The sequence below is a fragment of the Columba livia genome, chromosome 3 (assembly GCF_036013475.1).
Source record: "Columba livia isolate bColLiv1 breed racing homer chromosome 3, bColLiv1.pat.W.v2, whole genome shotgun sequence".
NCBI classification, from domain to species: domain Eukaryota; kingdom Metazoa; phylum Chordata; class Aves; order Columbiformes; family Columbidae; genus Columba; species Columba livia.
Window position 1 is genome coordinate 82108221 of NC_088604.1, and position 27702 is coordinate 82135922.

General features: G+C 34.9%; 1 protein-coding gene across 25 annotated transcripts in view; it reads right to left on the minus strand.

Moving 5' to 3' along the window:
• Window positions 1-244: 244 nt before the first annotated feature.
• CEP170 (centrosomal protein 170) overlaps window positions 245-27702 on the minus strand; it is a 95020-nt gene continuing 67562 nt past the window's right edge. For 6 of the 25 annotated variants that reach the window (XM_065057868.1, XM_065057851.1, XM_065057863.1 and 3 more), the window contains 9 exons: window positions 25535-27364; window positions 19717-19951; window positions 17219-17278; window positions 14817-14994; window positions 13252-13419; window positions 12852-12940; window positions 6661-6754; window positions 4261-4312; window positions 245-2597 (listed from right to left, as the gene is read on the minus strand). In XM_065057868.1, coding sequence (XP_064913940.1) covers window positions 2311-2597; window positions 4261-4312; window positions 6661-6754; window positions 12852-12940; window positions 13252-13419; window positions 14817-14994; window positions 17219-17278; window positions 19717-19951; window positions 25535-27364 — 2993 coding nt within the window. In that variant the 3' untranslated portion in view covers window positions 245-2310. Of the gene's footprint in view, window positions 2598-4260; window positions 4313-6660; window positions 6755-12851; window positions 12941-13251; window positions 13420-14816; window positions 14995-17218; window positions 17279-19716; window positions 19952-21445; window positions 21497-25534; window positions 27365-27702 lie in introns of all 25 variants that reach the window. The other 19 variants (XM_065057870.1, XM_065057875.1, XM_065057866.1 and 16 more) reach the window with 9 other exon arrangements.

Genomic DNA, 27702 nt, shown 5'->3' on the forward strand with positions numbered 1-27702 from the left:
CACACTGCATTATTTTTGCCTCTAGCTTTGCACAAAAAAAACAGTTCAAGTGTGGAAACGAACCTGAGTACAGGAAAGTGAGCCAATACCTCCAGCACAGAATAAAAGATGCAGCAGTGGCAATAATGCAACTTTTTCCAAAGAAAAGATGTTTATGAAAAAAAAGTCATTTCCTATATCAGTAAAAGTCAGACTGCAGGAAGACTGAACTTCCCAGCTCTCAATTACATATTCACAACATTCGTAAAGTTCCAGAAACACTTTATTTAAAAATGGAGTTGTAAATGCATATAACAAAATAACATACATAATAAATGTAACAAAAATAAATAAGGAGAACATGTTCATACAAAATAAGAACATAGTAATGCAAAATGCTTATTACAGAACGTAAAGGTATAAAGGCCTGAAAGAACAAAAACAGAATCTCGCATGAAGAGCCTGCACCTTTAATCCTTCCTTGCCATTTTCTACTTTCCACTCGAGTCTGCGGAAAAATTATGTTCCCAAGCATTAAACGAAAGAAGGAACTATGGCGATGGTTTGGTACACTCAGTTTTCAACACCTCGCTCTAGTTTCAATTTAGTTTTGCCCTTCTGCACCTCCTAAAACTTTTCACATAGCCTCTGTAAACTCACGTAGTCCAGGCTGCCACAGTTAGCTGAGTAGAGCATATTGAGTCACACATGAAGGCTGTTTGCTTTTAATTTTTTTAAAGAAAATATGAAATCCATTATACAACAGATTAGTGGTTTTGTTTTTACATCTCTACAAAAAAAGTTTTTGCATTTTTATTAACTGGTCCAACTTCGACTGACTTCTGAAAGCCTGTACAATTTAAAAGTGTACAGAAAGTAGGTTTTTTTAAACAAATGTCATACAGGATTATTGCTGAAATATTAAAGACCATTTCATAAAAGCTGCAAAACTGTATCTTTAACCTTAATATATAGAGACTGATGCAAACATACGAAAATTCCAGTCTATTAGTTACATTTAACAGAAAGAACATTCCTCCAAATTACAGTGTTCTGGAAATACAAAGTAATTTATTTTTCTTCTTATTATTATTTCCAAATGTTAAGTTACTGGGACAACTTATAAGGAAAATAGGCTTATATAGGAAACTTTAAACAGACCTGCTTTTCAGTGGTATACGCAAAATGTCTATGTTAGCAGTTGTCTTCCAGAATCCTTTTAAATATGTAAGACAGAGACAGCTTTACTAGCAAGACTACAGGAAAATATACATAAGCAAATAAAATAATTTGCTTGGGAGTGCATCTATCAATCAAACAAATTACGACAACTCTATTTCCAACTCCCCTACAGAAAATTTTACATCTCATGATCACTCCGAGGAACAGTAATTTCTTCCATAAGCTTGCGTTGCATTTGAATTGGTGAGAGCCCATTTGCCTTAATATGCTTGAAAATGTCCCATGTTGCTGTATGCTTAAAGTTGTTTCCTAGTGTCAACAAACATTTGGACAGAAATGAGATATGAAATACTTCTACTTTCATTAACATCAAAAAGACAGTTGAAGAAGATCAAAAAGTGCCAAATAGTCCTTTCAGAAAGTGGATTAAAACACTGCAATGATAATACAAGTACAGTATTACCAGTTTTCTATGTACACCCAAACACTGCTTGCTGTTTGATGATATTGATATGTTCACCTATCACTCCCAGCAAATCTTAGTGCAAACATAATATGTGAACTTCATAATCCCCAAGACAATTTATGCAGTAACAAGGTTATAGAAATCACAGAACTGTGTGAGATTTTCTGTATACAAGGATGAATGCTTTCTGAAATCTGTCTTAACTTTTGCAGTAATGTGTCACTGTAGTCAAAGATAATGTTTCCTGCATAAATCATCTAATTCAGAATTAAATGTAACTTTAGAGGACGAAGTCCATTCATTAGAGCAGCTTGGCAAAGAGATCTGGGGTTTCAGTAACATTAAATGTTAGACTGCTTGCAATGGCTTTTCAAAAGAAATAAATCTATTACAGGAAAACTGCTGATATAACAATTCTTTTGCAAAGCACACAACCACAAAGGGCAAACCTGCCACAATCTGCTTTCCTACACTGGTATCTAGGTGTATCTTTATGATTTGACAAGGATTTGTGTGACAGTCAAAGCATCACAGTTAAAGAAAACTGGTTTAATAAAACAACTGCTGTTTGACCAAGCCTTTTTCTTCTTTTTTTTTTTTTTTTAAATTATAAAACCAATATTATATTTTTTCATTTTTCCTAAACATTCCACGTGAAAGGTATTTGTATTAACACTGAGATGTCACTCTCGCAGAGTGGCATCTTCCTCTTCTCCATCTGGGTTAAACCTATTGAAATGTATGCTGAAATCTGACTCAGATTCAGCATTCTCAAACTCAGCTGCAACAGGGCCGGCGGCGGGTCTAACAGCTCGAGCTTCAGGCTGGCAGTTTGGCTGCACTTGGGGGCGGGTACTTTGCGAAACGGGACTGGACTTCAGCTTCGACTGAGCTGGTAAGATGGGGCTGGCGAAGCCCAAGTTGCTCAGAGCATCCAGGGTACCATCAGGGTCAATCATAGCATTAATTGCTAAACAGGCAGGAAAACACAAAAGAGTTAGGGAAGAAACCATAAAAAATAGATTTTCTGTTACCATAAAAACTATGAAAATCCTCTTCTAACACTTCTTATTATTACGATGATAGACATGAGTTTTTATGCGTGCTACCCACTACAAAGGAGTGGTGTATCCAACATATATGTAGCTGATACATATATTTAAAAGCATTTACATGTATCAAAACTTTAGATGAAATGAAACTGCACAAACTAAACACTGTCTGATGTGTGTACAGGAAAGAAAGATGACAAAACATCTATGATTACCTTATAGGGACTGAAAGATGGGATTTTTTTAGTCATTTTTAAAGGTCTTTTTCCTTAATATTACCATTATATTATGTTTTGTTCAACCTTACCCCCCCAAAGCTAATTCCATGACTGAATGAAATTTTTATAAAAGAACAATCATTTATCCTTTTCAATGTATAACAACGGACTTATTGTCCCCCTCCCTCCACATAGTGAGGACAAACAGAAGCACCTAGGTACAATTTCATTTTACTGTACTGTTAACACATTGTCACTTTTAACAGAAAATCTTACTTTCAAAACTGTACTAACATGTATTCGAACAGCACTGCATACACAAGGAAATGACTTGGCCTCTTTCTCTGGGCCTTATTTCTTTGTTATGTTCTCTGGACACAACAGAATTTGAAATAATTTAACGTTTTTTTAATTATAGCTGAGCACGAAACTTATACTAATTTGTCTATAAAAATGGTTAATGATTCCTTCTGAAACATTCTTTTTTAAAACATATTTTACTGTAGAATTAAATCTGAATACTAAAAATAACAAATATAGGAAATTTAAAACAAATACAATAATTATTATATATAAGCATGGACCACTAGCCATTTGACCACTCCAAATTAAAAAAAAAACAACAAAGTATAAACAATAAATAAGACTGCAACTTCTTTTTAAAATATACTCAGTTTTTAAGTTCATTCTGATAAATGGAATATATATCTAAATAACAGACTTGGTAAGCACAATGTACTTCTTGCCATTTCATACAGATACAGTCTTTACATTTGGAAAGGAAAGTAACTTTTGTATTTTGTAGTCTGTGTGCTCCACAATTACAAAGAGTGGATTCAGTAGTGTGAAGGGAAGATTTCAAGAGCTAATCCTAAATTTTATTTTATTGTATCAGATAAAGTGGGTTTTTGAGATTTCCTATAGATTATGGTCTCAGTGCATTCTTTATACTGAACTGTGCTACACATGAGGGTATTACTGATGTGCAAACACTATTTTATAAAGTGTAATCTCAGGATTCTTTATCACCTATGTTTCAATATTTACCCACAAAATATTTCTATTATGAATGTTTGACAAATAATTCCTTTGGGATTCTCTGGACTGTTTCACTTTCAGTTGAGCCTTTTCTCACCCATATGACAGGATATCATCACCCTCATGTTTTAAAATAATTCAGTGATGCTTCTGTACCACATGTGCCACCAAATACACATTTTACTAATGTATATAACTGATCCTGTAAAGATACTTCAATAAAATGTGATGACTTTGTTTCATTATAATACATGTATATAGACATACATTAAAAACGTTTTCAAACAAGCAAGAACAAAAGAGAAAAGCAAAACAAGACTGGTACCTTGCAGCTGTTTCTCAACTCGTTTCAGTTCCTGCAAGATTGATGATATTTCCTAGAAAAGAACCAAAACCATTTCATTAGGGAAAAAGAGACCCAAACTACCTATCAGTAGTAAACAATTTCCCTCCCCAACCTTTTCAGTGTGTTATTTGGGTTGCCCCTCCTGGTATCAAGAACACCCTTGCTGGTGGTGGTCCAGCCATATCCACCATGAGTCCCAGGTGGCAGTGCTTGAGGCTGGACAGCCGTGGCCCACTCAGAAATCAAGAGCTCCTCTGCGCTGGCTGATCACTCAGATCAAGAAAACGGCACTCTGTTCCTTGCTCATCTGCCTGTGCTACTTCTCAAGCACAGACTTACAGACACCACAGTTCTGTAGAAATGGGCAAAGTGACAGCAAACCTTTAAGGAAAAGTTGCAGTATAAACCCAGTATTAATGGAATAGGGTGATGTACAACCTTGTTCAGATGTGAGTCAGAACTGTAAGATGACTGCACTGGGATTTTGTCGCAACCATTGGGCCCTGTGCCCCCGAGACTCTGCATAGCACATCAGTGTTGGGTCCTCAGCACTTGTTCGCCTTACAGATTTTTCTCTTCTGTGCTGCACTACTTGCTAACACAGACATAGCACAGCAACACACTGAGAAATACAACAATCCTTAAATGTACCACATCTTAAACTATAAATATGTAAATCTTACAACTGAGGGATCCTACACTGAAGAATACTGTTAATCCAGCTGCTGAGGAGAGCTATCAGTGGTCTTCAAAAGCTGAGAATTTTCAAAGGCACTGATTTCAGAAACCCATTTAACCCATCATAGAAACCTATTCTGTACTAAGTAATATGACTTTTGTGGGTGGCAAAGAGATTGATTACCTTGGATTTTACGAAGTCAATATCTTTAAGCAGATGCCACATCTGAGCTGGACATAAATGTCCCCAGGACAAAACAAACATCAGTTACAATTGTCCTCTGTTAACATTTAATAATATTCTGTGGTAAAAATAAGCACTACATTTGAATAATACATTGCTCTGAAAACCGAGCAGAGACTTAAAAATCAGTGCATAAAGGAAAAAAACTAAACAAAAAAAACAAACCACAACCATACACTTTCAAACAGTGTGAGAAGATTTAATATATTGTAAAAAAAAATTTGTAAATTGTTGAACTTATGAATAAATATAGAACTAATCATTTTCTTTTTTCAAATGAATGCCTAAAACCCCCATATTCATGGCATTTAGAACATAAAATACTAAACTAATCTTATTGCAGGAATGGACAGGGTAAGAGAAACTCCTTATATTATCATATTTTTAAAATTTGAAACTTCTGCGAGTAATTTGCTTAATTGAACTCTAAAAAAACCAGCAAAAACTGTCAGTGTATCTAATAAATTATAACACAGAGTTATTAATGATTGTGCTTAAGAAATATACTATTCTGTAGAAATTACAGGCCAGGTTTTTAATACTTCCAGGAAAAATCAATCTGGATGAGTTTAATAACTAGTGACGAGGTAACAGAGAAGTGCCAGCCAGGTCAATGCCAGAGGAAGCGTGTTCGCTGCCTCTGAGCAGTTCAGTACAAAGTATGAGAGAAGGAGTTTCCTCTCTCACCTTTCCCTCAGAAAAGAAAACTGCCTTTCTAAGTTGACATTCTTAACAGCTTGGCACTCAAGATGGGTTAGTGTAGCCAGGCTCTCCACCTGCTCACACATGCAGAGATGTTTTTCAAACTCTGCACTCTGTGTTTAGAAGCAGAGGAGAAGACTAGGAGGAAACAACATGTATGCTCCCTTCCCTCATGCTGCCACGCAGCTGGGTCATGAAATGGCCCTCATTAGGTAGGGGCAGATGACTACATGAGTCAACTAGAGCTGTAGTTATCACTTCCACACAAAATCAACATGATTATTTTTCATTGAGGAGTGCTTTTATTGCAGTGTGTCTACAGATTATTTCCATTCACATATAGCAAAACACAACTATTTCTCTAAATATTAATAATCAGTATTAATAGTATTAAGTATTGTATATTAAGTATTAATAATCAGTAGGTAAAGTAATCTTGACATTGTAAAACAAGTTAATTTAAAAGTAATCCAGTATTCAAACCAGTGGTTGCTACATTTTGTTTTAAGTAGGTATATAGTCTGAACTCCTTTTATTATTTTCTTGATCCGAGTATTTCCCCTGAACAATTACTTAAGATTGTTTCTTTATAAGACAGTAAGTCTCAGCAATTACTAAAGAAGATTAGGTTTATACTGAACGTCTAAATAAAACCTTCTAAAGATTTTTGCCTTTATATCATTGAAATAACACATTCCTCTACTGACTATTTAGAAATTAGAGCAGAAGCTCATTCAAACCAATGGAATTCATACCATGCTCGATGTTTTCACAATAGGAACTTCACTTTCAGCTCGCAACTTGTTTTCAATTTCTTCCCAATTTCTGTCTTTGTCCTTAAATAGTATTCTAGAAGAAAAAAAATTCAAGAACAATATGTTTAAAATAGACAAAAATAAAGAAACTGAAAGATTAGATCCTTGATACAAGAAAGCAGGAGAGGGACCATGGAATAAAACTAAAATTTGAAATATTGAAAACTGACAGAATCCAACCATATAGTTTAAATTTTCAGGGAAGCATACAGGGTTTCAGCAAGATGACTATTACTGACATTAAAATGCAATTTCTATAGCTAAATACTCGCTTAAAATGTTGAAAAGACACAGCTGATTCTTTCCTCCAGCACAGAGACATTTAAAAAAAAAATAACTATTTTATAGTAGACAGAGAATTCCCTACTAACACTGCATTGTACAACAACTGCAAAACAAAAGAGAAAGATTAACAGTTGTAACTAAATGCAAGTCTTTTACATTTCTATTTTATATTAATTTAATGAAAAATAAAATTCTTCAGAAAATAAAAAGAAAAATGCATTTCATAAAAGTTTTCATTGAGAAGTCTTAACACACAAACTATATAGACATGATTTATTAATATAGGTATTATCTGTATTAAATGTTTAAAGAAGTCCCTTGTATTATTTATAAAGCTCCACAGCATGCTGTGAAATTCCTCATTTTTAATGGCTTGCTTTCCAGGTGTGATTAATAATTTTTGTTTTCATTGTCGTATCATGAATAGCATCTAAACTCTCTACATTTGCAGAATTGAAAAACAACAACAAAAAAGGAATGTGCAGATGTTTAAGGTCTGGCTATTATTTTTTTTTTTTCAGTGACACCATGATAACACACAGGAGTCCAAATTCACTTCTTTTCTAATTGGTATTTCAGAGTTAGAAGTACAAAAATAGATGCAGTAAAACTGCTAAGCAAAAAACCAAACCATTTTAAAGTCATAACCAAAAAGTAGTACATTTTAAAGAAGTTATTAGTGTAGGTAGGTCTCTGAGGAAATAATTTTTAAGCTGGAAATTCACAATACCTTGCATTTCATAAAGACTAAGAATTTGAAAGCAATCTAGAGACTTAGTACTGCTTTTCTGTTAATTTTTTTTTCACTTACTTATACCGTATAGAAAATCCCACTGTCTATTATCAACCTGTGAAGAAAGTCTAGTTTTTCCAGACATACAGCCTGTATTATCCTATCAGCACATAGATGCCTGTAGACAGCCCATCCTGAAGCATCTTTAACTCTTGTGTCTTTGAGGTCTTCACTCACTGCTGCTTCAGAACATGGATTTGTCAGATGTTTCACTGAGATACAGTGCTGCTCTCACAACATGATGTAAAGGAATGGAAGCAAATGACACTTCTGCAAGCCATTTTCATGTATTAAAGTACAAAGCATACAAAGAATAAACATTATACATACTTATCCAGGGAAGAGTGATCAAAATTACAGTGAAGAAAACAGGACACACTTTCTGGCCTCAAGTAGTGCCATCATTGTGTAACTAAGCTGATCATCAGAGACCTGACAAGATTGCTTTTATGTTCTGGAAGGGAGTGCAAAAGCTTAAAGCCATAAAACTGCAAACCTGAATGCTAGAAAGTACAATTACAATGGAAAATTTAGGACTTGCCTGACACTGATGAGTTTAAATAATTAAAAAGCAGAGCAAATCAAATCCTTTTTGGATCTTACAATAAAACAAGACAGGCAACACCTGGAAATATTTTGATTCAGTATACAGAGGAGGTTACACAGCTATAGTTTCCATATTTTAATAGGATTTATATTATTCTGGAAACCAGCAGGACCATGGAAAACAAAACTTTATTTAGCAGTAAACAGAATTAATAGGAAAAAAATATGGAAGTTACTGCGACACTTCCTGTGATTTTCATTTACCTTCTTGATCATGCTATATTAAAATACTTCTACCTTTATGTGATTAATGCCTCTGCTTGTGTATGTGGTATTTTCAGTCTTTATTTTAGAGATGGTGTTCTTACATCTCTTTTACAATTTGACAGCTTTCCATTTCATAGGTCATTTTATTAACAAAACAAGAGGAGAAAAACAAAAGCAGTAATTTTTAAAAAGTTATTATTTCCACTATGAAGTGGACAGGGTGATCTGGTTTTGCTCTAACTTTAGCCAGACTATTTCGTTTTTACAACATTTTTTTCAGTTCTTCATTTAGTACATTTTAACCTCCCAGGGGTCTTCATCTCTGTCTCCTTTGCTCTTTCTCCTTCCAACCGTACTCTTTATATTCAAAGAACATATTTATAAATGCTCGCTCTTTTCTGCTCTTGCCATTCCCAGTCTAACTTTCTGGGGTAAATCTGCCTGAAATTTCTTACTTGCTTGTTCTCACTCCCCATTTTTCTTTCACTGCACTTTGCAGGATGCAGAGCAAGCTGCAGAGTCTGACAAGTAGCACCTGCACTGACTTGAATGCTTTGCCTAGATTTTCCCTGACTGAAGAGGCACTTGCCTGCTACAAAGCAAGCCAATAACACTGCATTCACATTGTGGAGCGCTAATTAAATCATGTTGGTCTTCTCACTTCAAAACCTGCATAACTCTTCCTCCATAATCTCAAAAATTCCTGCAAACTCATTATCACATATAAAAGACAGAAAAGCAAACAAACTGCCACCACAATAATTTTTTAGCAACAAATGGCTTAGGAGATACATGGTAAGACTGCTGCAGAATTTTTAAATACAATGTACACCAGCAGATAAAAACCTGATTACACAACGTAATGAATAAAGAAATATTAGAAAAAAAAAAAGTAACTTAGCAATACACAAAGCTATGACTTCATCCTGAAGAAAATTACAACTATATAGAGGATTTGGTGAAAGGAAAGGACCAGGAACTGGAATCTGGTTCATCCAGAACACACCACACTAGGACTTGGGGAAAAAAAAAAAACAACAAAACCCCCACTAAACCCCAAACAAAACAGTGTGGCCAGCACTGGGAGAAGCCAGAGGGGAATACAGTGTCGGAGGCTTCTCTCAATCCTATTTCTTAACTCAGTGGAACTTGGGACATTATCTATAAATTGGAAATCAGAAATAGCAGCTCTAATTAACTGGGGAAGAAACCAGTCAAGCAAAAAGATATATATTTCCTTTTATCATCATATGAATTGATTTTCATGACTGTTTTATTTTATTTTATGATAGATCTGCTTATCAAGAATGACTGAAAATGTTTATGTTCTTAATATAAATTTTAGCCCAAGTGAAACTGGTTTGTTTGTAAAGCTAGCTATTGCAACTAAAATATAACAGCAGGAAGGGTGTTTGCATTCACAGGAAGCGTGTCTTTCTCCATTTGGAGCCCAATGGGAAGGATGCCATTTCTTTAATATGTATGATGAAATCTGTAAGGAGTGTAATTGCCTTATACTGCCTGTGTTCTCTGGAGAGTGGTTTACATTCATGAAGAAGAAAATTTGAGGAAGGACCTTGAAAACCCAGTCAGGCGTACTCTCACTGGTGCCCCTAAAAATTTCTCCTCTAAGGTTCAAGTACTTTGGAAAAATACACAACTACTGGCTGGACAAATCCTGATTGATTCTCATTGTATCTGTTCGGGGCAGAAATTTTAACTGGCTTAACTCCAGTAAAAAGAATAGAAGCACACCAGTTGGCTGAAATTGTATAATCAAAACAAAGCTAAGATCAAGTCTGTAATAGGTTCTAGCTGCCTTATATGCTCTCTAAAAACAATTCTAAAACTATTGTTGCTTTTCTGATTCAAAATACTAGTGATGTTATGAGTAACATCGTATTATTCAAATCCATTCTGAGTGGCAGAAAAAGGAAGTTTTGATAATAGCTCTGGGGAATATGCTAAATAATTGCTTATTAAAGTTTCTCCACGATGTTTTCATAGAAATGTGCAATGACACTATATTTACATGTATATAAAATGTTTATAGGTATGCTTATATTTTTACATCATACATGATTGTCATTATTACCTTCACTACAATGTAGCCAAATTACCTTTTAAGCTCAGAATATTAATCAGAGAAGTGCAAGACTTGTTTTTATAGTTACCTGCTCTTTTCAGAATTAATTTGCATACATAAATTTGTTTCAACTCACTGTGCTGAACTCAAGTCTTCTCTTTTAAGTGAACTACAGCTGTGCTGGCAACATATTAACAGAAACTGCCAACCGTCAAGAAAAATCAGCATAATGAAAGAGTACCTACTATACTGCTTCTGAGGAACTTAAGATACATATCATCCTAGACGCCTACCACAAATAAGTCAGTAAATAAGCAAGATTCTTGTTCCAATGATGCATCTTCAAAAAGAGAAAAAATATATTGGTAAGCAGAGTTCTTCATGGATGTCACTGTATTTTTCCAGATAATTATGTGAAAAACTGAACTTCATGTAATATTTTGTTTCTGTGTCCAAATTTCAAACACCCTTTAAAATTACTTCCAAAGAATGGTCATTCTTTAGTATCTCTTTGCATGTATTTAGTTGCTCATCATTTGAGATCAGCTATTAAAGTAAATGATAGCATGCACTCAGAGGTTGATTACACTTGAACGGTTTGTGAACTTACGCAAAATTTGGAATCAATTCTGCATAATGAATTTGATCTCTGTTAATTTGGCACAGCTTTTGAGAGTAACCATATTGCACAACACCTGCATTTCACAAACTCGTATGTATCCAAATCTTACATAGTAAAATACATTTATGTCTTTTCTTTAGGGATATTCAAATAAATAGTGGGATACATAAAAGAACGTATCTGGAGCAACCAAAGAGGGAAAGGCAGCCAATGACCTATTTCCAATATTATAATCCTGTAGTCCCAAAATGGTGAGTTGGAAAAAGAGAAATGAGATGAATATCAGTCCAAGAACATATTCTGAGATAGTGGGAATAAAGTACTCACAAATGTTACCTGTAACCACCAGTAAAAACACACAGACAACCTTAGAACAGAAATAATTAGAATATACTGCAGGCTTTTAAAGTCTTAATTCTTCACTCAGTGATACGCTCCTACTAGAGAGACCAGGACTAGAAATGGCAGATAACCTGTAGTTTTTACCAATTTATAGATATATTTTTTTTGGTACTCCCACAAGAATATAACCTTCAGATATGTTAGTATTTTGCTGCTTTTACTAGTTACATCACCCTATGGTGAAATAAATTTATGATCTGATGATTAATTTGTCACTCATCTAAGATTTCAATATCTAACACTTCCTAGACAAACTAACCAATACAGAAAACTACATGCAGTTCAGCCAAATCTCTTTCTTATTTTTAATATACTATTTTTAAATTTTTACTATTTTACTATTTACTGTTTCTACTCAATTTTTAAATTATTAACTGCACGAAGACATGAAGGAGGACACCCGAATTATACAATCTGATCCTTGCACTTAGAATTTTTATTTATTCTGCTCAAAGTGGTCACCAATGGTTGTAAACTCACTCAAGTGAAATGGAGCTGTTGGTACAGCAACATGTTCTCATTTTTGACATGTATATACTTCCTGTTAGCTACTATGACATTTTATGCAGGAATCTATCTATGCAGGCATTTTCCATTAAAAATAAGAGATGGTTACATCTGTTGCTTTAGATCTCAATAGTGACAACATTGTCTCCAGAGCAAGTTTTTTTTTCAGAAGGATTTACTGAAACTGCTCTTCTCTGTTTTTCTTCCTAACCCGGGTGATCCTTACAACAATTTGACAAATGTACACAGCCTGGTTTTACAGTTCAGCAACATTTTAACTTTATCTTCTAAGGAAGAGAGTTTTACAAGACTTGCATTGAGGTCATGTAGATTTTGCACAACATTTGCATGTGTTGGAACAGCTCCTTTGCTGAAAGTATGATGGATACTGTTCTGTCCATAGAAACTTTGCTGATATTTATCTTCACATAATGTGAAATACACACAAACAATAATGGAAAAATTATTAATTCCAAATCTTTCTGAAAACTAAAAAAACACATAGGCAACATTACTTTTTTTAAAACACAAGCTGCTACTAAATACATTTCCTTTATCTGTGTTACGCATTGGTGATGAGAGCAGAACGTTTTCAGTAATAACAAGAATTTTTACAAACTCACCTGATTTTGCCAGCTGTTTTGTCTATGGATTGTCGTATCTTGCGAGAAAACTGGAAGACTGAGGACAATAGCAAACTGTCCCCCATAACCTGCAATAGGTTTTTAATAAAAAAGCGTATTATTAGTTTAATGGGAATTAAATACAAATAATTATACATATTTTGAAAGCTTTTTTTAACTTAAAAAAACCCCACATAATTGTGTTTTAATTAGTATTGTATACAAACAAACATATTTTAACATTTTGGAAATTAAATGATACACAAATATTTTTTCCAGTATTAATGCTACCTGCTACAGGTAGGAAAGAAAGAATAGTGCCTAGAATTTTAAGTGGGGAGACAATGGCAAAAGCTTAAAATAGACACATTACCAGAGACAACCCTGCTTGTGTACTTACCTCATCTCTGCTCCAAGTCCTTCTCCGGGTAATTGTTGGGGGATCAAGTGCATCTGTTAGCTGAGGTCTAGGATCATTAGTCCGACCATTCCCCTCTGGTGGTTTGGCATGCACTAGTGGAGGAATTTTTCTAAAATTGAGACTTTCATCAAACACTCTGTCAACCAACTGGGGGGTAAAAGAAAAATGCAGTTTATGATATCTACTACGTACACGCAAGGTCAGACCTTTTTTTTTTCCTTATGAAACAGTTTACAAGAAGACTATCAAATAAACATCATCCTGTTGCCTTGGACAGTATAAAATGATGTATCTCTTATGCAACAATTCCTTGTCTTTTTTCATATACCAGACATACACGGCAAAATTAGACTACCACACAGAAATTTTGCTTACAGGCAGGTAACATAACAGTTACCTATAAACTGGTATTGAACAATTTATTCCTTTGATTAATGGAAAATATCTGTGGAATTAAGTACAGTACTATAAAATTTAGATTTTCTCCCAGATTAGTCATAATGTTACAGAAATACCTATACCTACTGAAAGGAGATACTGCCACCTGCAGTAGTAAGTACACACTGTACAATAGTTTAGGAAGTGATTTTTTAGTAATATAAAAATCGGAGTGGTCTAACTGGACCTGAGAAAATGAGCATTCTTCTTCCTTACAGTTCAGCCATAAATCCATGAGAATTAAAATTAAAATCTATGTGAGTGCAGTTACAGTTTTTCTGAGTATACAACTCACACAGATTTTTTAACAGTGTTTATCTTTTTTTTTTCCACAGAAAAAGACCATTTTATACTAAACACAGTAAACTTATGTTTTAACCAAACTTTATGCACACAAAAATGAATAAACACATTTTGAAAGGAACACTACGAAGAAAAAAATGCAATAAACTTTTACAACTTATTAGGATAAATTGTAATATGGTAGAAAGTGATGATTAAAATTCAGATTAATATGTTCACCAGCATTAGACCTGTGATGGTTACTAGAACAAGTTAGTCAATATAATAATGGAGCAGCACACCAGAGACAGTCAAAGAAAACAAGAATTATTAGAAGCACAAGTCAAACTAATTTCAAGGCAGTTTTTGATAATGTTATTAAGAACAAAAATCTAAAGTTATTTTTGACTGATGGTACCTAAGTATTTCAATGTTCAGAAGACAAAACTTTAATGTCACCTGTGAAAAAAGGGACTTTTTTTGTTTTTAATAGCTATGCAAAGTATTAAATGTATATACATTCATATATATTTGCGCATGCACACTAGTATGCACTTAGATACCCAGTGGTATCTAAGGCTTCAGACAAGCAAGAAACGAGTAACTATCTTGTCCTGTGTTTCGTGGAAAAAAAAAGAGATAGATAGTATGCATTCTTTTGACAAGCTGTGTTCATAGAATAATTTCTGGGTTGTTTGTTGAAATGTAAAGGAACTTTAAATCAAAAAACAATGTAGAGAGCATGCATAGGGATTGAGTGGAAATAACTAAAAAAAAAGCTATGCAAAATGCTAAAAGCAAAAGAAATAAAGAAAAGGAAGAACCTTATGCATTTCTCCATGAAGATCTCCTACCTCTTCTCTAGTGTCTATGGCAGAGCCAGGGGTGGTGGCAGCAGTGCTTACTGTGGTACTGGGGGCAGTGCCTGATGAAGTCACTGAATCTATCTCTCCTGCTACATCGTTGATTTCCCGTGCGATGAGAGCCAGATCTTGACTGATCCTAGTAATAAAGAGAGTGTTACATTCTCCCCTACAAATACTTCTGGACCAGTAGAGCCCAACCTGCAGCCTTTGAGCTTCTAAGTTCTAGTTCCTGATAAGTTTGCTATGAAAATGTCTCTGCCCTTCTAAATGTGAAGTTTATTTCTAGAATCATAAAAGAAAATTTTAACTGAAGCTTTTAATAACATGCCTTTCTAGGGGAAGAAGGTAGAAGGTGATCTCAAAAGATCTCAAGCATCCCTGTTTTCCTTCTAGGATTCCCAAGCAGAGATGTGTGCAACATGCAGCAGATCCAATATATGGAGTGCACTAGAAATGCGCTGAAAATACTGCGCAGATGACCCGTGTACATGCAGTAAACCTGAAACGTCCAGAACACATTTACAATCTACCTACTTGCAAAGAACTTCTTCAGGATCTCTGGCTATATAGCAGCCCTGCAGCTTGCTCATATCAAGCTGCTTACATGTCTGAAATTCCAGACCAGTAATCTAAGTCCTCAAATTTAATCAAGACAAGCTTTCTACTTAGAAAAACAAAACATGCCTGTAAAAACTTGTATATGACACCACTAAGCAAATACACCTGAATTCTCAGCTGAAGATTCCTTTTCCTTTCTTCTGATCCGCCACATCAAAAAATATAGCTCTGCTCTGTATTCAGCTCAGTACAGGGAAGAAGCTTTCCTAGCTCTGCTTGTGCTACTCCTGCCTAAGACGCTCCAAAAGAAGAAGGGAAAAAAGCCCAAAACAAAACCAGACCCAAAAAGCAAAAGCTCTCTACATCTATGGCATCCTGAATCTCCAGCTTGGATCAGGCAGTTCAGAAAACCTAGAATTCAGAGCAGCCGAACAAGTGAACCCTTGTCATACTTCTGTCTGAGAGGACTGAAGGCAGAGAAGTTAACAGTGCTAATTTTGCACTACCAAGGACTCCAAACAGCAGCACTGGCCACTTAAGTGGAAGGAGTTGTACAGCCATGTTACAACCATGCACACCATGCTGGTCACTGCTTCTTAAAGGTGAGCTTCTTTCTGCTCTTTATTTTCACTTTGTCTTCAAGTCAAAACCAATAGATATCATTGACCTAGAGATAGTTTAAGATGGAGTGAGCAGAGTTGAAACTAGAAAGGCAAACAGAAATTTCCAGTCAAATTCCAACAATGGATTTTGTGGCAGCAATCTGCCATGAAGTGCAACCTTGTGCAGCATAGATATACATATAATTGGGATAAGGCTGTAGAAGAATATGCAGCAACTACCCATGACTACTCAAGACAGTATTTCTAAATTCAAACTATCAAAGACTGGAATACTAAAGCAGAAACCAAGTCAATTTTTCATTTTAATAAATTAAAATATGGTAAGTGCCTTTTCCACATTAATTAATTTAATCTAATTACTGCACACTTTGGATCAATTTTAATTTCTATTTCATGTTCTTATATATATAAATACATACCATTAAAACTCCAAGGTTTGAGCTCATATTCTAAGTACTAGAGATACCAGAGAAAACACCTACTTCCTTTGTTTCACACAACCATGTAGCTTTTATTTTTTAAACAGAGAAGTTGTTAATAATCACATTGGAATGTCTGTGACAAATTTAGGTATTTAATGAATAGTTGTGAAGAAAGTAAAAGCTAGTAAATTTCAATTATCAGTAAATCCTCCAAAAGACAAATGTCATGAAACACTGTAATCAAAAGTAGTATACCAGTCATTAAGACTTAACCCTCCACAAAAATCCGCAATGCTTCAATATGCCACAACCACTTCGACTGAGCTCTTGCCAAGCAATCAAAGTTACATAAAATGTCAAATGTCTATATAAAAATGAATCCAAATGAAGAAGCCTGAAAATATCATAGTAAACAACTTTAACATGGATGGCAAGCAACTTGTTTAGACAATCATCATAGTCAAACACTAGTCAACTGAGCAAAATCTGGAATTAGTTTCAATGTGATAGTGAGCTATAGTCAGTACTCAACATTTCCATATAGGAACAATACAGGCAGAGCACTAACGCAAGAGCACTAACGCAAAATCACTATGAAAAAGAAAATTATAAACCAGCTGAGAGTCGGGCCTGACTTTTCATAAATGAAGTTTGCAAGTCATTCGACATTACCTTTTAGAAACAGAAACTATTGCTTAAATATAAGGAGTATGTCTTGTATAATCAAGGAGAAGAGGCTTAGGCTTTAGGTACACACCATTTACTCTGTCTCAACTGTAGGTTGCCTTGCAGATTTCTACTGCTTCCTGTGTCAGACCTAGTAATAATACAAGGCAAATCAATTCAGGGAGGCAAAACTAAAATAAACCTCAAATTCTCTAATGCCCCAACCTTCTCCTGGAAATGTTGCTATTAGATTTGCTCAGTGAGCAGACTCACTACCCAGTTACATAATGGACAGACACAGTTTCCAACACAAGTGAAAAGGTGACAATACAGGACTTGGGATGGGGAGACCATGACCAGGTTTTTCTACAGCATGGAATTCTAGTTCCTATTTACCTCTAGTGAAAGAATACCCACAGGATTAGAAAAAACATGATTAAATAGGAATACTTCTGAGATATCTGTAATAGTTTGGAACTGCTGGATTACCAAAAATATTTAACGCTTTGTCTACCATGACACACAGCCTACACTGAGTCAGTTTATTTTGTAATGATATTTTAAAATCCTTAAATAAAAGAGAATCTCCTGTCATTCTGAGGGTGTATATTCCCTCCAGGCCAAACTGGTTTTAGATTAAATTTAGTTATTCCATTAAGTTTTTTTAAACATCTTTTTAATATCTGTAAATTGTAGAGGCTGTGAGAAGTGCAAACTAGGTCAATCTTGGAGGACCAGTTGAAATATAATATGATGGTAACATGGATGCAATAAAAAGTTTGTAATACAGTCTCTACACTACTTTCAGCTGCATATTTATTTAATGGAATACTTATCCTTACACCTGTCTAATCTAATAACTTACTCAACAACAACAAGAAATCAACCAATTTTAATGAGAACTATAACTATCTTTTCCTTCTTTTTGAAAAGTCTAAACAGAGTTGAAGGGACTTCGATCACCAAGGCTGGCCTGAGGGTTGGGAAGCAAACAAAACCCAGGGCAGGCAATGATACAGAGGAGACTACGGTTAGCAAGGGAAAGGGAGCAGAGACAAAAATTATCATAAAAAGGACAGAAGTTAAACTTAATGCCAAGGGAGGAATACTGTGAATCAGTACAAAGAGATACAGAGGCACAGAAAGGACCAACTAGTGACCTAGAACAGTGGGGCTCAGCAGAGGCCAACCGAGGGAACTGGTGTTGGAAGCAGTGACAAGAGAAAGCAGTAGTCTGGCATTTCTCAGCAGCTGAGTGCTAGCTTTCTTAACCTTAAATGTGTTCATTTAATGCACTTTGTGTGAAATTATTATACACAATCACAAATTTGGCAATATTGATTTAAGCCTCTCACCATTTCCCCTGGAAATAAAGAAGCTTAAACATGCAGGCTAAGTAGATAGCCTTCCAAACAAATTAAAAAACAGTATCTAAATGAAGAAAATGGTAAGAAACACAGGGGAAGAAAAAAAATCTGCAAAGCTAACCATCAAACCAGTTTAGACTGAATCATCAATTACTTCCAGTGCCAGTCTCTCCCAGATGAGAAAAATGTAGCCAGAAGTTTCAGTGGAAGTTCAGCAGCACTTTTTATAAGGAATAAGTAATATGCTATGGCTATCTTCAAATTTCTTCCTCATATACACACATTCCTCCCTATATCTGTCTCTAACTTTAGATTCTTGGAAAAAGTTGCTTTAGGAAGATGCCTTTGAAGATGTTTACTTCATGATTTATCAAGATGCTATCAGACTCTCTTATGTGTTGTCCCTTTGTACAGACCACACTAGAAATACAATTCTTGAAAAATATTACAAAAAAAAGGAAACAAAAAATAATTAATCACACTAAGGAAAACATACTGCTTCACATCTGTGAGACCACTGTGCTAAGATTAATTTTAAAAGGAAAACACTTTTCTTGTTTAGGCTTCCAATTTAAGTATTGTGAAAAGGTTCAGAACCTGAACACTGGCATCAGTAGAACTGCCTACCTTGCTTCATCTGAAGTAGATTTCTATCAGCAGTAATGGAAGGAATTGCAATACTAATCTCAGGGACTTGCAACAAAATAAATTACTTTTTGGTGAATATATATGATATAAATAACAAAATATCTAACATGAAATAACATCTAGTTAAACCAAAAATGAGAACACGGTCCCTCACATTGTCAAAATCACTTTTTCCTCTCTCCATCACCCATGCATTGATCTGAAATTTTACCTCAATATGCATGTAAAGGTAGTACAAAATCTATGAATATACTTCAGCCTCAGGATATACATTATTAACAACTAAGAGTGCAACACAACGTACCTCTGCAAGTCTGACTAATGAAACCATAAGTTCATATTCTGGGATCTTGCTGTAAGTCAGAAATTACTCCCTTTTGTCATTAGAAAGAGATGTGCTGGTAACATGAGCATTCTGACTGTCAGTCTCTCATCAGAAGACTTCAGTTAGTAAATGAAAATGGCAAGTAGGGTGATAAAAAAAATCCATTAGCTCTCTTTCTCCTGTATATGTACCTGTATAATTGTTGGGTACACATCTTTGTTAGTTTAGAGGCACTTCTTTAAAACCAACCTTGCTATTTCTTCTCGGTGAGCAGTCCAGTCACGAATGTAGTCTTCCTGCTCCTTTATTCTGTGCTTGAATGTATTGCTGCTTTGCGCTGCTGTCCCAGTGCTCTGCAGTCGTGTGGTTTTCAGGGCTGGAGAAGTACGTAGACGGGTATGTTTAGGAGAATTACGGTTTGATCCGAATTCATCTTCTGAGGTGGAAGCATAATCTGTAGGAAAGCGCCTCCATCTTGCGCTTACTAAATTAGTTCAATTATTAAAAAAGAATTATTATTGTATCTTTAATAAGAAAAAAACCAATATTATTTCAGTAACATCACAAAAATACACAACTATTATTTATCAATCCCCAGATACCTCACGAAAGCTTTACTTACTACATCTTAAAAAGAAAGCTACAAAATTTGTGTTAAATAATAAATATTAATAAAAACATAAAACGGATGCTCTTTGTATAATGATGAGTGAAATAAGATGTAAAAGCCAATAATTGTATGTGATCTCAAGGAAACTCTATTACAAAACAAGGGCCCAGTTCATTAACGTTTAAATATATAGTCAGATTGCACTTTTTCTGCAGATTTTTTCCCAAGTTTCATTCAAGGTTTACATGATACATAAAAACCATGAAGGAAGGATGAAGCTGGCACCAAGCCTGGAATGCATGCTTAAATAAGGAAAGCATTAAAATCCTAGATGATACATCATGGATTTAGTACAGAAAATATAGAGTAAAATTCATACTGTGTTACAAAAATCATCAGTGCATCTACAAAACCAGCACTCTCAGAGTGAAAAGCATCTATAAAACATATACAGCTATGTTGCTGAAGACATCCTGAAGTATAAGAGAACCGAAACCAAGCAGAAGGCTGCCGTCACCCTATGAATTACTGAAGTTTAGAAAACAAATTTCAGATATATTGTCCTCAAACATTCACAGCAAGAAGAGGGATTTAGTTCCCAAAAGTCACTGGCATTCATGAGGCTGTATCAATTACTGTAGAAGTTTTTAAAAGTGTGTGATCACCTCTTGGTCATTTAAAAATAATAGATTCAAGTAATGTATATTACTTTTAATATACAAAAAATGCAAGACATATTAATGATTTCTCCTGAAACATTTAAAAAAAAAATACAAATAAAGTATACATCAATAGAAATTTTAGTAACAAATAATGAAAGTAATTTTTAGTTTTGAAAAGGTTTTGTAATCCTCTCAAGGACTGGTGTCTAAGCTTACATCCTTTCCCTCATTTTTTTAATTGCTGAAAACAAAAATATGCTTGTGTAATTTTTTTCGGTTTAAATGTGGGCTTCCAATTATGACCAGCTCTATTTTTTTTTTCAATATTCTAACTCCACTGAAGCAAATGTTTCCCCACTCACTTACTGTTCTCTTTTTAGAAGTTTCAAACTTGTTTTGATGATAGGGAAGCAGAACATAAGCAGAAAAAGCACATTTCCACACCAATAGCATGCAAGCAATGTGTGACCAAGGTCCAAAGAGCTTTGAGTTGGGCCCACATTTTATCATAACATTTGTTTAAATTCTTTGTCCTGGTTCAAATTGTATGCATCAAAATAAATACAAAATTTATCTTAAAATCTCTCGAGTGAGCTAGTCCAGCAACTCAGCACTGTACAATGAGCACATGTAATCATATATTTAAAAACTAAAAATTGAATGAGAAGTGAAATATCAGAAACAGATTTGATTTCTAGTACTCTACCACTGTAAGTTTCAACATCAGGATCTGGGTCTGGGAGAAGCTTGGATTTCTCTGTGTACAAAATAGTGTTTTATCATGTTATTTAGTATTAAAACATTCAGATTAGAAGCATTTGCTTAAATAAAATATACTGATGAGATTAGTCTTAGGTTCTCTTTTCTACCCACACTTTTTAGGAAAAGATTCTTAAATTATATATTCAATCAAAAATACTGAACTTTGTAAAAACTTAAACATTTCAGAGATACTAACTAAAATGGCATCAATAACAACTGTCTAGATAGTAGCATAAAATCCATCTACATTTTTTAAGATCATTAAATTTTAAAGCCCTAAATTTTTGTTATTTATATATTACCAACAGGTTTCTCATTAATATGTAGGTTTAACAGTAAAAATCTCAAAGTTGCATGATTCATGAGAAGCAAGATCCAAGCATGTTTCCCATTATACATTTGTACATATATGCTTTTAATACTATTTATAAACTATGAAGCCACAAAACGTCATTGTAGTTTAGGTATATTTTTGAAAGTTATCATGCAGTTAGTTATCTCGGACACCACAGACTGTGAATATCAGTACCAATGACTAGGAAAGCCTCCAAAACCCTGGCTAAAATAACCTGCAGACAAACCTACTTTGATGACTACTCTGCAAAAAATATAACGTGTTGATGACATCTAAAGCTGTCAAGTTTAATGATTTGGACACCATAATCCTGCTTTTAAGATCTTAGGACACTTTATGAAGCCTATCCCTTATAGAATACTCCATTTGCATCGATGCCTTTTCAAGGTTCATCTGTTTCAAATATCCTGAAAGTTGGTGTTCAGTAGTGCAATAATACTAAAGTGCAGTTAATAAGGGTTGTTCTCTCGTCTGGTCCTGTTGTTCATATTCCAAATACATAGCTCCTTTTGTAACATCATCCTTAATTTTCCTCTGCGATTACAAAAAAAGGTCTTTGGTCTTTTCTGTTTTCATGGATCACCACCCCACTGTTAGATGATTCAGTGCCTTCATTAAATCTTTCACTGCTTGTGCTATAAAATTATGAATTCTTCTTCAGATGTCTTCAGTGTTGTCATTATCATGCCTCCTACCACAGAAACACCCTGGTAATAACTTTAATGCTAGTAATTCTCACCCAAGATGTTCCATTTATCTGCTTGCCCTTTCATTTACAAGCAATACTTAACTGTATCAAGGATTAAAAAAGATTCTTGAAATTGTGGACTTGCTGACAGATGTGACAATTTTAATGCGATTACCTTCCGATTCTTCTATATGAAATACAACACAATAAAAAAATCCAGTGACTGCATATTTTTTGGTCCCCTTTTTAGAGGCATGCTTATCTGAACACTCAAAAATACTTGGGAAACGTGGAACCAATTTTGTCTTTGGTAGCTTGGATTTAAGAATTAAGATTCTGCTGCCCTTGTTTAGTGATCTACAACGTGGTAACACTCTCTGATGAGAAGACCCACTGAACATTTTTAACACTTCAACAGCAAGCAGCCTTCTGGTAAAACCAAAGGAAACCAAAACCACCACCGACAAAACCCAAACGAACAAACAAAAATGACCAAAAAACCCCAAACCAAAACAAAACCCAATCCCGGATTGGTAATGATAATTCATTTTCCAGTCTTTCTAGGTCCAAGAGTGATGAAAATACATTACTGTTATACCTTGATTAAATGTACCAGAAGAAAAACATTTAAACAGCTGAGGCACTTTTGTCAGGCTCTTCATTAGTAATTTCTTAAAGTATTAAAATTAAGTGAATTGTTGACTTTTCTAGACACAAAATTACAATCAGGAATTACATGCTTTGGATCAGAAAGCTTCTGTTATGTTCCATTTTTATATATTGCATACAAATAACATTCTATTTAAAAATGTTCTAAAAATGTTTATCTAAGGACTAAATAATAAAAAATAATATTAATAACTTGACGTGTTGCGCCGTTATTAGCATCAGGATGCTAATGGGAAAATGGGAATGTACTGTGCAGTGGCCCATATACCATAGGAGAGAGAGATATAATTAAATACACACACACACACATTCCTATATATACCAGAAAATTACACCATTTTAAAAGTAATTCAGGTTTTCCTAAAGTATACTCTAAATAGTCCACAAAAAAAACAAGGTATACAATAAGCTTACCGATCCAGATAAAATCAGGAACTCCAAATCTTTAACAGTAGTGATAATATTCTTTACTTACATAGTAACAAGATTTGATTGTTTCATTAAGCCATTATTTTGTTCTGAAAGTATCTGACTGCTTTATGAATTACTTTCAGATTTTCACCTTTACATCGATTAGGCTTCTCCCTGATTTGGATACATAAACTGATAAAGCTTTTTATGACAGAAGCTATTTCTACCACACATTTTTCTGACAATGGTTTTTCAAAAATATCTAGCTTATTATGTTGGGGTAGCTCATGAGAAACTTGGAATCATAGGAGATGGCATCTTTTCTCTCTTGAAAACAGTATTTTATACAAGCCACAGTAAAATTTGACTGTGTAATGCAGTTAAATGAAATGAACATTAAACAAAGATGACTGTGATAGATTAACAGACTAAGAAGAGAAAGACACACCCACTCCCCTGACCAGAAGCAGCAAGCCACTTCAATGCAGCACCCTGGGAATAGTTTAGGAAGCATGCAATAGTTCACAAAGACACAAAACTCAAAATTTGTATAGAGTTTTGTGAAAAAATACAAGCAGCAGCAAAATGAAAACACCTGGCCTTTGCCTCTTCAAAAATCAGCAATATCACAATGTAAACTAGCTTTAATTATTAAAGTAAACATACACAGTCTTAACAGGCACTTTTCCTTGACCTAGTGTTGCCACTTTTAAGGCTGCACAGATCAATTTAAAACTTCGATTAAAATCGAAAACATGCTGTGTTTCTAATTATATTTTACAGGAAATACTGAGTTTTTCTCTGAAGTTTCATCTTTTTTTTTCTTTTGTATCCTCATAGATGCCTGTCATAATATTAAATAGACTCCACTTTATAGTTCAGTGACTACCTCATTTGTATCTCTACAGAAATTTCTATTCAGATAATAAACGACACAGCCAAAAGGTACCTGTCTGGGGAGTAAAGACTTCTAAGAAGGCACATTTATTATATACGAGCAACAAAAGGGCAGTAGGACTGTGGGAAATTAAAGTAGCACAGATGTTTGTATCAACTGTGAATGGGAAGCAGAAAAGGAGAATATATATAATCTCAGAAGCAACACACAAGATTGAGAGCTATTCTAGTGATTTTTTTCTTAGATTGTGGATCGGCTTCAAATAAGGTCAAGTTGGTCGAATGACAATTCAGAAAGAGGACAACAGTTCTGTATGTTAATTCCACACAAAGTTCACTTATTTAGAAACATCACATTTTAATTTTGGTTGATTTAATATTTCTGTTAGGGAAAAAAAAACCCAGACTTTCACATTGCTTGCACTTAAAGTGTTACATTACCTGAACGGTAGGTTAAAATTAATCAATTGTACAGATTTTTCCTTCTGCACAAAATATCCTACAGATGCTCAGGGTATACCTCAGGGAACACTTGCTCTTTAGTATATTTACAAGCCCATCTTATAGATAAATACTATGTTTTCCATGTAGTAAGAAGTACTACTAACTTTCTGAAGTTCTACTATGACCTGAGCAGAGAGATCTCTGCTCTTGCCTTGTACTAATTCAAATCAGTGCTGCCACATTTGAATGCCTCAATACAATTTCTTGTTACTGGTTTCAAGTTAAAAAAATATCCAAAGAGTTAAAGGATTACAATTTCTTCTCTTTATGATTTTAAGTGAGAAGCATTCCCAAGCCCTGCCAATGAAGCCTCTTACTCCAAAATGAAAGACTGCATCGACTAAAACTCAACAAATTTTTCATAAGAACTGTTCCTTAAAAACAAAACAAAAGAAAACAAAAAATCCACATATGAAAGACATCTAGTTGTTTGTTTTTGGTTTGTGGGATTTTTTTTGTTTGTTTGTTTTTTGTTTTTTTTAAAGACTAGTTCAAATAATCTCACATACCTGAGGGAGAATTATGAGCTGAAGCCAAAGATTTGGATTTTGAATCTGAAAGTCGAGAAATGCTATTGGCTCGAGTTCTAGCAGAAACTTTACTACTATCTCCTGCTGATGTTAACCTTGCACCACTTCTGATAATAGCTTCTGGGGTACGAGATGAGGCAGTGCTTCTAGTTATTGTTGCTTCAGAATCACTACGTGCTGATAAAGAGCCAAGTCGAGTTCTGCGAGGTTGAGCAAGTAAGTCTATTCTGGAAATAGCTCTCCTCCCTGATGGAGGTTTTGATGTAGAACTTGTAGTGGACACTTCAGAAGCCACTGAAGCCTTATCAGCATCAGCAAGCTCGCTATCTGAAGCTTCACCGAGTCGTGCTCTGCGCAGAAGAGAAGTCCTCGTAGGACGAGGTCTTGGAAGAGTGGTAGATTTACTAGACTGCCCAAGTGCAACAGGAGAGGTTTTTGATTTAGCTGACTTTCCTTCCATTTTGGAATGTAAAAGTTCATCTGCTGAGGCAAATGGAACTCTTCCGTATGATTTGCCAGAGTAGGTTTCCTGGTCAGATGATAAGATATCAGAAATGGCAGAATGAGGTACGCTAGATGTTTGGTCATCATCTGTCAAATCCACTGATGGTTGTCTCATTCTTCCACTGGACTGCACAGCTTTACGAGCATCAGCTCTAGAACCACCATCTGAAGATCGACTTTTAGTTTTCTTTTCCATCTTTTCTCTGGCACTTGTTGCAGAAGATTTTAAAACATCCTTGGAAGGGGAACCAGAGGAACATCTCTCTTTATATAAGGTTGTAAAGCTCTTCCGCTTCTGTGTGGATTTTCTTTCAGTGTCACCAGTAACGAGACTGATTGTGCTGGCTGTATCTACATCTGATTCTGGTGATATGGAATTATCTCTGTTATAGCTAGGTGTCTCAGGACCTTCATCAGTTTTATTTTCTTCGCGCAATTTAGCTTCAAGGAAAGCCATTACAGCTTCTGTATCTTTTAAAATTAGTGTTGTATCTAGACTAGAATCAGTATCTATTGAATCACTTCTGTCATGCATCCTGTTTGCAGATGCTAAAGGGGCAGCAGATCCACTTTGCTTATTAATGTGAGGAATAAGTTCTATAGGTATATTTGTGCTAGGCTTATCTATTGTAAAGCTACCTTGCCTCACTAATGGTTTTGAAGATTCCTTTTTTTCTCCTCCAGCTGCTTTAGGACTTTGTGCTTTAACAGTTTCCTCATTCTTCCTTCTTTTTCCCTCACTCTGCGCCAACTTCATTTCTGCTTTATCTGTAACATGTCCAGGAGCTTTGTCTTGATTATCCAAAGTTTTGGGTGACACAGCAATCTCCTCCCTACGCTTCTCAACCTGGTTTGCAGCAGATTTTGTAGAGGATAATTTTGTGGGGGTCCAATGTCCTTGCTCCTTTCTTTCTTGTTGCTGAATTTTTGCTAAAGCTTGTTTCACCACAGAAGTTTCTCTGCCAGTTTCAACTCTCTCTTTACTGGAAGAGCTGGGAAAAGAAAAAACTTTGTCTCCAGTAGCTTTGGGTGAAAGACCATTCATTGTTCTGCTTGACTTCGCTATAATTCTGCTGTCAGCATCAGAGGCACGAGCTGGAGCTTCTTTCTCCTGAAGTTCAGTGTCTTGCTTTTCACCTATTTCTGATCTCTGATGAGATGTAGTTTTTGCTTTTGAGCTTTCATTCACTTTCTCCTCTTTTGGAAGCTGTGGAAGTGTCCTCCTCTTTCGCTCACCTTGGCTGGTCACAGAAGCAGCTGAACCAGTGCTTCTAACAGAAATACCAGACTCACTGATGTCTGTGTCTAAAAGAGAAAAAGGAAAAAATAGCTGAGAAGTCATTCAATAGCCAGGTAAATAGAAACATTAAATTCTTAAGATTGTGTAAGACTAATAAAACAACATCAAATAGAACTGAAAAAAGTCATTAGTCCATTCCTCTGTTCTATGGCAGGATCAATTATCCTTTGAAAAATGTATGTTTAAAAATGTTTAACAAGTTCTTAAAAATCTCAGTTGATGGAGATTTTACTATCATATAAGCTATTTGGGTAGGTAACTCCTAAAATAATTTTCTTATTTTTTTAACATGAGCCTGACTTTCTCCAATTTAGCCCATTACTGCTTGTCCTACTCTCATTAT